Here is a 10,711-nt window from a genome sequence, read left to right as displayed (position 1 = left end):
TATATTTACATGCATTCATAGCAACTACATGACTTTACATAAACATATCAATGTAGTCTGAATGCTCCTTTCTTGCAAAAATTAGCACTGCCCTATATGGACAGCTGTAAAATTGGATTTTCATCTTGCAAATAACAGTACCTGTAAACCTCAGCCTGGAGAGGAGGGAGAAGCATAGGAGTGTTTTTCTGCATCCCTGTGCATACTTCCAAATTAAAAAGAGTCAGCGGTTAGGTCACGCTTTTTGCCTTTTATCTCATTGCACAGCAGGAACTGATACATGGTGAGACAGCTGTTTTCAGCCTGAAGAAAATGTTTGCAGAACACCTGCTCTCTAGTCACTGACACCAAACACAAGGCAGAGTGGGGAAGAATTAAGAATGGGATACACTTCTGATAGATTTATTTAAAAAAACCCTACGAAAGTAGACAAATTTTTAAAAAGCCAAATACATTAAACAAATCTGTATTTTGACAGTCTGTAAAAACTACAGCGCAGGAAAAGGCAAGGCATATTTACAGCTGAAGAGAAGAAAGTGTAAAAAAATGAGTTAGAAAGGCACATGGTAATGCACTCCTGGGTGCCATGGAAAGCCAGACAGTACTGTACCTCTCACACTTTTCATTTCTTTGTTAAAGGCCACTCGTGTCATTTTTTATGTTTATCTTATTTTGTAACACACCAGGCCATGTGAAGGTATATCATGAGCTGCATACAGAATAGAACTGCACACAAACAAGATCTAAGGAGGAACGTAAAATCTCAAATTGCAACACAGTACATTAAGGAAGTGGAGGCTGAGTTTGTTCATGTATTACAGACTTTAATTGCAATGCTGCACAAGTTCCCTTTAATGTCTGGGGGAGCCTGCATGTGTGCCTGTATGTCTCCTATGCCACTACAATCTAGGAGGGCCCTCAAAGTGATGTTATCTGCCATCTAGTCTAAACAGTACCTCGCTTGCTTTTATGACTGGCATTATATTAGGGTCCTCAATCCTTTTTAAATAAGCCTAATTTCTTTCTGACAAGTTAAGCATGTGCCTCCTTATACAGCCTGCTTAAAATGAAAGCCTAGCAGACAATACATTGAACATTAGCTTCCTGGTGCCCAGAATCACTACCAAACCTTTAGCACTGAGTGGGTAGATATTGCAGCATCTGAAACCTGCTAGGTCAACTAAGCATGCCATTCCCTTCCCTGTAGCCCTTGTGTAATAAAGCTGTCTCACCTTGCAAATGTCAACAAGCTGCATTTGTTCTAAGAAATATGGGGACCATTCATGCCCAAGCTTGAAGGCGCTGGGTGAACAATAAAATGCTTGGGAACATTTAAATACAAACACGCTGATCCCTTCCCTTCTGCTGACCGCCACCCCTTTCCTCCTTACTGCTCTCACAGTACTTGTGTACCTAGCTTCCCTTCTGAGTTTAGGAAAGCGTGAGAAGGAAGGCTTCACCGGCTGAAGTCTGTGGCTAGCAGAACCACACGCTGCACTGTAAATAACTGAAGAGCTTCTTTCTTTGCAGTTGCTTCTTGCCAGGTTGCAGCTGCTGCCACCATGAACATTAAAGTTCAGAAAGCTCAATGTGCAATGATGAACACTGATGATTTTAAAAGGCAGATGTGTATGTATGTGCTGGAGGGATGCTTGGGTGGCACAGACATTTAACAATCCATCCTCATCCACCTATATTTTCAAAATTAAATTATTGATAAACTAAAGCTCTTCTTGACCTAACAATTATCTTTGGTTCTCTCCTGCTAGCTAAAAGTGCAGGTCTTAGCTAGAGAGAGGCTGTACAGGACAATGATGAGGGAGAATCACAGGCCCTGATAGGTGTTAAGGCAGTTAGTCTGTAAGACTATTGATCTCTGTTGCCCCCACTTGTGCTTGCACTAATGCAGACATAGATCCTTTATCCACCTGTGTGCTAAAGTCTCCCCAAAGTTTTGTACTCCGAGAAATGCTGCCATGATTCTAGTAAAGCACAGCAGATACTGGAGGCAGCACAATATTTCATAGGACAAAGTATCCATAGAACACAGGATAATAGCCAAGCCTATAGCTGGTAATGCTGGAAAGGAAAGAAAAACATCAAAGGTAGATATTTTTCTAGAGTTTCAGTCTCATCTCTGGTGCGAAGGATGACGTGTCTGCTTTTTATTGGATATCCCTAATGTTTGTTAGAGAGTATGGCAAAGCTGAGATGCTAAGGACCACGTCTCCTGCTATTCTTACAAAAGTTCTCTTCGTGTACTAACAAAATTTAAATTTATAGCGGCTTTACAGCAATTTTATAAAATGGACAGGGAGGAGCTAAGGCCATTGACCTGCCACTGCATAGAACACTGTAGAAAGAATAAGATGGCAAGGCATAATCAGTCAAATTCAGAGCTCTACCTTGCTATAGTCCTTCTGGTGCTTTATAACGTCATTATTATAACAGTACATTATGAGGAAAGCTGAATGGCTGCTCTGTCACGTATTCAGACATTATTAAAAAACACATCCTATGCAAGACACTATAGGACAAGTGCCAGCAGGAATTCGTTTACTTGAAGCCTCTACACCAGTCCAAGCCAACATCAACTGTTCTATTCCCAAAACTAGATCAAAAGGCAGGTTGTGCAAGTATCTTTACATCAGTCACTCCACTGATCAATGGCTTTAGACTATACAGTTTGGCTTATGGGCATTCATGTGCAAAGGCAGGAGAGGCCATGCCCTACTGCAGTACTGCACTTTGGGCTTTTGTGTATGTTTATTTTCACATAGCTGTGGTCAAGGCTTGGTCTCCTGCTACCTGCTGTTAAAGGCTCGCTGTGGACTCCAGCAGCCCAGAGGCAGCTTTATTTTATTTTATTTTTTTAACAGTGTTGTCCTGTTTTTGGGGCGCTACCTCTGAACAATGTCACTGATTTCTTTCACAGACAAAAGAAGTTTGCTAAAGTCCTGTGTAGCAGCAGGGCCACTGGTGGCAGAGGCTGGGCAGATCTGCAGCTCCCGCAAACTGTTCTCCAGCTTGTTGATGGCCTCCCGGAAGGCAAACTTGTTCCTCATCTGCTGGATGGAGTCCACATAGCTGACGCAGAAGGTATACAGGTTTTTGCCAGCCTCCAGCACTGCACTGTGACTTGCCATCTGCTCTGAGGTCTTGGTGATGGCAGTACGCAAGGCCTCAGTGCTTTCCAGGAGTAAGTCCTTGGTGATAGTACCACTAGCAATTCTCTCTGGCAACTGGCGAGTTTTCCTCAGCGAGACGCGGGTAGAGATGAGGGGGATGAAAGCAGTAGAAGACTGCTGATCTCCACTTGAAGTAGACAATGTGGATGGTGAAGAACTAGGAACTGCTGTCAATTTTGTGGAGCACTGTGGCTTTGATATGGAGGGAAGCAAGGGTTTTTTCAAACCTTCCCCTAGCTGGCTTGCTTTGGCAGGATCATTGCCTACAGTGTCTGTACCTTGAATCAACTGTTTGGATTTGGTGGCCATTACAAGCTCTCCTACTGCTTCCTGATTAGGAATAGGTTTGCCTGACTTTGCAGCAGACAAGGTGGCAGCACATGATGATAATGGAGGCGGAGGTGCAGGTTTGATCTTTGAAGTCTTTCCTTTGTCTCTGGCTGCCTGTTCTAAAGGCTGCTTGAACCTCCTCTGTCTTGACTCCTCTGCTGATACCTTGTTAACACCTGTGAATACTCCAGAGTTCTGTTTTGCAGCAACTACCTGGTCTGAGGCAGCAGAGGCCACCAATGCACTGTGTTTGGTGAGATCTTCTTTGTGAGCAAGACTATTGGTGGGGGGAGCCACTACCTGTCGACGCAGCAACTTTGGTGTCAGTGTGGGTGGGCTGGACCCAGGACTGGATTCTGTGTCTCTGAACACTTCATCGACTGGCTCTTCGTTTTTCTTAAGCAGCCGAGGCGGTGGAGTCACTGTTCCCCGGAAAAAGGGGTCTGTTTTAGTTTCGTTGGCTCGTTTTCGAGGCAGTGCAGGTTTCTCATTTTTGTGGCCATCAGAAAGCCGCACAGTGGACTGCAGGTCTCGAGGTAGTGTCACAGACCCCCACTCTGTCTCCTTTGCTCCGTGTGGTACACTAGATGCAGAGCAAGATCGGATGAAGCGCTTGCTAGAGTTTGAATTGCTCTCTTCCTCGTTAGCTGCCAATGTACTACATTTCTTCCACAGATGGGGTGATAAAAAGCCAGAGTTGCCAGAAATGGTTCCATTAGTGATGGTGACACCATTGCTTGGGCATTGGAACTTTGCAGGATCTAAGAAGTCACCTCCATTGCTAATATCACGGCCCTCCTCATCTCCCAGCTTACGCTCAGAATGATCTATGTCACGGAAAGAGCTGCTGCGCTTCGGAGGTGTGGGGGCGGTCTTTTTCTTCTTCTTGATCAGGGCGCTGAACAGATTGGTCTTTTTGTCTTTTGGAAGAAGCCGTTCATCTTCATTGCTGTCTGGAGCAACTCGTTCCTTTCGGGGCAGTAGTGGCGAAACCGCTGGCTCATGTTCCACAGGATCTGAAAAGAACAAGGACAACTCTAAGGCTGCTAAATCAGTACCAGCAAAGGCATCATCCACCCAGAGGGAGAGTGCTGCCTGAGACCCTGTGGATGGGCTCCATGTCAGCTTGCCTCCTCTAGAAAGGCTCTTGCTGTTGCTTCCATCTGCAGCATTTAACCCCAATCCCTGGGCTGAAACATAATAAGCAGCCCGCTGCAGAGGCAGACTGCCACTGGGTGGTTGCTCCCAAATAGGCAAACCAAAGGAAGCTGGCCCCTATTGGAGTTCCTTCAGGAGCAACTGGGAGGGTTGGGAGTGTAGATCATTTTAATGTTATAGAAAACAATTGGGAAGTCTCCTGAACATGTTCATTTCATCTATTTTAAAGACTAAGGTTATTATAAAAACAACATTCATACTACCACCGACATACAGCAGATATAAAGATCAGAATTCTTGAGCTTGGCGTCTGTTTCTGGGTCTGCTGTGGAGGCAGCACTCACAATCCAACCCAGGAGAGAGGTGTGGGGAGAACCCCAGGTAATTTCTTAATGAAGATACATGGCATTGTGGACTCAGTAGAGGCCCATTCGGGTAAGCCAGAAGCTCAAAAAAGCAGAAGAAAGCTGCCAAGCCAAAAAAAAAAAAAAAACTCTTGGAAGGTAAACTGTGAAACATAAAAAATATTTTCTAACAAAGATAATATGGGTAGAAGGTGTCTAACAGGACTGGACACTGTTGCTCCCCATTTATCCAAAGAGTAGATAAATGGCCAATCCAAACTCTGTAGTTTTTGCACTACTTGCATGAAGTTCAAACAGGCATTTTCTCTTTTTTTCTTTGTGCCATTTAAACAATTGCACAGAACTCACCAAGTTCACCTTGGCCTCTGGAAGTTGGAGACTCTGGGCCCTCGTTAGTATCTCTGCTTTCAGTTGCTCTCCTGGATGTCCTTGTTTTTGTGGGCAGTTCTGGAGCTTGGAGGAAGATACTGACCATTCCTTTAAGTCCTTTCTTCCCCAACTCTTTCTCCACCTCTATAAGGGAATGAGAAGAGACACTGAGCATAGACATATCTGAGGTGCCTCCCTCTCCCCCATTTAAAGTGTAAAAATCAAACTGCTATAGGGCATTATTGGTCAGCTCTGATTTCATTATATATTCCTTGCTTCACCTGATTTTCAAGGTGCTTCTAATATAGAGTCTGATTTACTAAGGCTTTTCTCCCATTCTGTGTCTATGGGGAAAATGCTATGGGGTAGATTTCAAAAGAAGCGCGATCAGCCTACTTTTGCTTGCGCATCAGACTCAAGCAAAAGTACGCTGGATTTTAGTAGATACGCGCGGAGCCGCGCGTATCCACTAAAATCCTGGATCGGCGCGCGCAAGGCTATCGATTTTGTATAGCCTGCGCGCGCCGAGCCGCGCTGCCTCCCCCCGTTCCCTCCAAGGCCGCGCCGAAATCGGAGCGGCCTCGGAGGGAACTTTCCTTTGCCCTCCCCTCACCTTCCCCTCCCTTCCCCTACCTAACCCACCCACCCGGCCCTATCTACACCCCCCCCTTACCTTTGTCGGGGGATTTACGCCTCCCGGAGGGAGACGTAAATCCCCGCGCGCCAGCGGGCCTGCTGCGCGCCGGGCCGCGACATGGGGGCGGGTACGGAGGGCGCGGCCACGCCCCCGGGCCGTAGCCACGCCCCGTACCCGCCCCCAAAACGCTGCCGACACGCCCCCGGAACGCCGCGACGACCGGGCCCGCCCCCCGACACGCCCCCCGACACGCCCCCCCTCCGAGAACCCCGGGACTTACGTGAGTCCCGGGGCTCTGCGCGCGCCGGGAGGCCTATGTAAAATAGGCTTCCCGGCGCGCAGGGCCCTGCTCGCCTAAATCCGCCCGGTTTTGGGCGGATTTAGGCGAGCAGGGCTCTGAAAATCTACCCCTTAGTAAATGGGGCCCATAGTTTAAGGTACTCTCTCTCTCTCTGACATGTCCAAGCCCATGCCAGTCTGAGGCAAAAACTAAGTTCAATACTTGGCACCAGACTAAGGTTCAATTTCCTTTCCTCAGCTAGGGCAGGGAAAGCAACCTTGTACACTCTGCAGATCAAGTGCTGGCAATGTCATCTCCTCCTCCAACACCACAGAGTACAAAAAAACAGACTTGATGGGAGCTGGGTTTGTTTTCTGTGCCTAGCATCTACATTTGGAAGCTGGATGTTACCATCTGATATGCTGGACTCCTGAAACATATCATCGAAAGTCTGGTGGATTTCAGCAAAAGAGGGTCGGTCCAACGGATTCCACTGCCAGCCTAAGAGAAAGGAGGATTAGGTATCAGCTCTGGATCTGCCTAAGGCATTAAAAGCCCAGGGGGCAGTTAGTATCCGTGAGCAGCTTACATGCTCTCATGAGTTCATATACTTTCTCTGGGCAGCCCTCTGGCCTTTCCATGCGATAGTCCTTCTCAAGCAGCTCGTATACCTGTGACAGGTCAATCCCAGGATATGGCGACATACCATATGTAGCAATTTCCCACAACAAGACACCGAAAGCTGAAACAAAGAACAATGAGGTCAATGCTTGCTTTCCTTAAGGCTGTCCTCCAGTGACAAAAGTAACAGCAAGACATTTGGATTGTCCTTGTGTGACCACATTGCAACTTCTAGCTCATCACCCACCAGTTTAAAAGTTACAACCACTTGCAAAGTAAAAATGACTAATAAAAATAAAAAAAAAATGTGTTCCATCTCATCCAAGAGTTACACAACAACGGAGAAGAGAGTTCCTTTTCCTTAGACAGGAGATTGCCTCCTTAGGATATTCCTTTACCTTATACTGTAAATGTATTAAGAGGGGTAACAAATGTTCCATTTTTTTTTTTTTTACACCTGAGCAATTACGCCCCTTTATTGAAGCCCGTAAGCCAACTACCTCTTCCCCTGCAGTTTAAGTGAAGTAGAAATAAATAATTATTAAGCCGGTTTTGGTATGCTATATTAAGGCCTTTTCTTATTTTTATTTTTCTTGTTGTTATCTCCTTTTGATTGCATTCTTTCCCCCCTTTCTTATTTCTATATAATGAATTAGATTGGATAATCTTAGATTACAATGTCTTCTTTTACTTTTCTTTTTCTTCATTTTTTTCTTCTTTGGTAAAAGGATTGTAAAGAATCCATTTGTTATTTCTATGTGCAAACATCTTTGTGTTTGTTTATTTGAAAATTGATAAATAAAGAATAAAAAAAAAGCTCACTTTATCTGAAACGACTCGGTCATTCAAACTATCACAGCACATTCATAACAAATTAAAGGAAACATGGCGGCGGAAGGGACATATACTCCATTAATGGGCAATCGCTTAAATCAGGGAAAGCAAATGTTGCTTACCTGATGTAACAGGTGTTCTCACAGGACAGCAGGATGTTAGTCCTCACAAATGGGTGACATCGAGGATGGAGCCCACCACGGAAAACTTCTGTCAAAGTTTAAACAGAACTTTGACTGGCCCCTACTGGGCATGCCCAGCAAGGCACTGACCCTGCAGCCAGCAGGGGTCTCCCTTCAGTCTGATTTCAAAGCTACAGGCAGTGCCTAAAAAGTAAAAATAAAACGAACCCAACACCGCGGGGTGGCGGGCGGGTTTCGTGAGGACTAACATCCTGCTGTCCTGTGAGAACACCTGTTACATCAGGTAAGCAACATTTGCTTTCTCACAGGACAAGCAGGATGGTAGTCCTCACAAATGGGTGAGTACCTAGCTGAGGATGTCCTGACTGGCACCAAATGCACCCAACGGCGTGCAACAGGCACAACAACTGGGGTGGAATTTGGTAAAGGGCATCCGCACCCTACCGGGAAGGTGGAAGGGTGTTGGTACATCATGTTGGAAAAAGGTTACGCAAGACAGATTGGCCGAAGATGGAGTCTTGTCTTCCCGCTTTGTCCAAACAATAGTGGGCTGCAAAGGTATGGAGGGAACTCCAGGTTGCAGCTTTGCAGATGTCAGGAAGCGGCACCGATCGAAGGTGTGCTACTGAAGTCGCCATGGCCCTCACAGAGTGTGCTTTTACACGGTCTTGAAAAGGAATGCCAGCTTGCTGATAGCAAAAAGAAATGCAGTCCGCCAACCATGAGGAAAGAGCCTGCTTACCCACAGGTTGTCCTAACTTGTTAGGATGGAAGGAGACAAACAGTTGAGTGCTCTTCCTGTGAGCAACTGTACGGTCTAGATAAAAAGCTAGAGCCCGTTTACAGTCTAGGGTATGCAGAGTCTGTTCCCCAGAGTTGGAATGGGGCCTGGGAAAAAAGATAGGTAGTATGATGGATTGATTGATATGAAATTCAGAAACTACCTTAGGTAAAAATTTAGGGTGAGTGCGGAGTACCGCCCTGTCTTGCAGGAGTTTAGTGTAAGGCGGATAGGTGACTAAGGCCTGTAACTCACTAACCCTGCGAGCTGAAGTAATGGCCAACAGAAATAATACTTTCCATGTGAGATACTTCAATTCACAGGAGTGCAGAGGTTTGAAAGGTGGTTTCATTAGACGACCAAGAACCAGATTAAGGTCCCAAGATGGGGCCGGAGGACATAAGGGTGGTTTCAGATGGAGCAAGCCTTTAAGAAAGCGTGTCACCAGGGGTTGTACTGAAATAGGGACACCCTCTATACCTTTATGGAAGGCGGCTACCGCACTGACATGCATCCTAATGGAAGAGGTCTTTAGACCGGATTCTGATAGGTGCCATAAATAGTCCAAGAACTTAGAGATTGGACAGGAAAGGGGATCAAGGGACTGAGAAGTGCACCATGATGTGTACCTTTTCCATTTATATGAATAGGATCTTCTGGTGGAGGGCTTTCGTGAAGCTATCAGGACACGAGAAACCGAATCCGAAAGGTTAAAAGGCTGAAGGACTAACCTTTCAACATCCATGCCGTCAGGGACAAGGCTTGGAGGTTGGGATGGAGGAGGCATCCGTCGTTTTGAGTGAGCAGATGCTGATCCGTTCCCAGAGGGATGTGCCTGCGGATGGAGAGATCCTGGAGTATGGGAAACCACACTTGGCGTGGCCAGTGGGGTGCTATCAGGATCATGGTTCCTCCGTCCTGGCGAAGCTTCACGAGAGTCCTTGACAGAAGAGGAAGTGGAGGGAATGCATAAAGCAGACCTGTCGTCCACTTGAGGGAGAAGGCATCCCTGGGCTGAGAGTGCTGGCTCCGACTGAGAGAGCAGTAATCGTCCACTTTGTGGTTCTGAGGGGACGCAAAGAGGTCTATGCGGGGAAAACCCCACTTGTGGAACAGAGAGGTCACTACCAGAGGATCGAGTGACCACTCGTGTGGTTTGAAGACACGGCTCAGCCGGTCTGCCAATACATTGTCTACTCCCGGCAAGTAAGTGGCCTTGAGGTACATGGAATGGGAGAGGGCTTCTGCCCAAATCTGCGCAGCTTCCTGACACAGAAGGAAGGAGCCTGTGCCTCCCTGCTTGTTTATGTACCACATGGCCACTTGGTTGTCTGTCTGGATTAAGATTATCTGATTCGATAGATGATCTTTGAAAGTTCTGAGCGCGTAGCGGATTGCTCGAAGTTCCAAGAAATTTATCTGGTGTTCGGCTTCCTCTGGTGACCATAACCCTTGGGTTTGCAATTCGTCCACATGGGCCCCCCAACCGATGTGGGAAGCATTGGTGGTTAGGATTACCTGTGGATCTGGTAGGAGAAAGGGTAAGCCTTGAAGGAGGTTGACTTGAGTTGTCCACCAGGTTAAAGACAGGCGTAGCGCTTGTGTAACTGTGACAATGGAGGACAGAGGCTGAAAGCCTGAATCCATTGGTGTCGTAGAGTCCATTGTGTTACTCTCATGGCTAGTCGGGTCAAGGGAGTGACTTGAACCGAAGATGCCATGTGTCCTAGGAGGATGAGGAATTGGCGAGCTGTGGCAGTGTGTTGAGACTGGAGCTGGCGAGCTAGGGACATGAGCGTTTGAACTCGTTGAAGTGGAAGGTAGGCTTTTGCCTGTAAGGTGTCCAAGTCTGCTCCAATGAAGGATAAGGTTTGAGATGGGACTAAGCAAGATTTCTCGTAATTGACAAGAAACCCCAAGGAAAGGAGTGTGTGAATTGTCAACTTCAGGGAGGATTGAGCAAGTTGAGGGGTGGAGGCCCTGATTAGCCAATCGTCCAGATAGG

General features: G+C 46.6%; 1 protein-coding gene across 2 annotated transcripts in view; it reads right to left on the bottom strand.

Annotated features, from left to right (window-relative positions):
* Positions 1-386: 386 nt before the first annotated feature.
* The window catches only part of ABL1 (ABL proto-oncogene 1, non-receptor tyrosine kinase), a 243,872-nt gene continuing 233,547 nt past the window's right edge, over positions 387-10,711 (bottom strand). For both annotated transcript variants that reach the window (XM_029611047.1, XM_029611048.1), the window contains exons 8-11: positions 6,917-7,069; positions 6,739-6,828; positions 5,390-5,554; positions 387-4,534 (exon numbers count right to left, since the gene is read on the bottom strand). In XM_029611047.1, the coding sequence (XP_029466907.1) occupies positions 2,901-4,534; positions 5,390-5,554; positions 6,739-6,828; positions 6,917-7,069 (2,042 nt within the window). In that variant the 3' untranslated portion in view covers positions 387-2,900. The remainder of the gene's footprint in view (positions 4,535-5,389; positions 5,555-6,738; positions 6,829-6,916; positions 7,070-10,711) is intronic.

The sequence above is a fragment of the Rhinatrema bivittatum genome, chromosome 8 (genome assembly GCF_901001135.1).
Source record: "Rhinatrema bivittatum chromosome 8, aRhiBiv1.1, whole genome shotgun sequence".
Lineage (NCBI taxonomy): Eukaryota > Metazoa > Chordata > Amphibia > Gymnophiona > Rhinatrematidae > Rhinatrema > Rhinatrema bivittatum.
The sequence above is the reverse complement of the archived record's forward strand: the minus strand, read 5'-3'. Positions and strand labels throughout refer to the sequence as shown.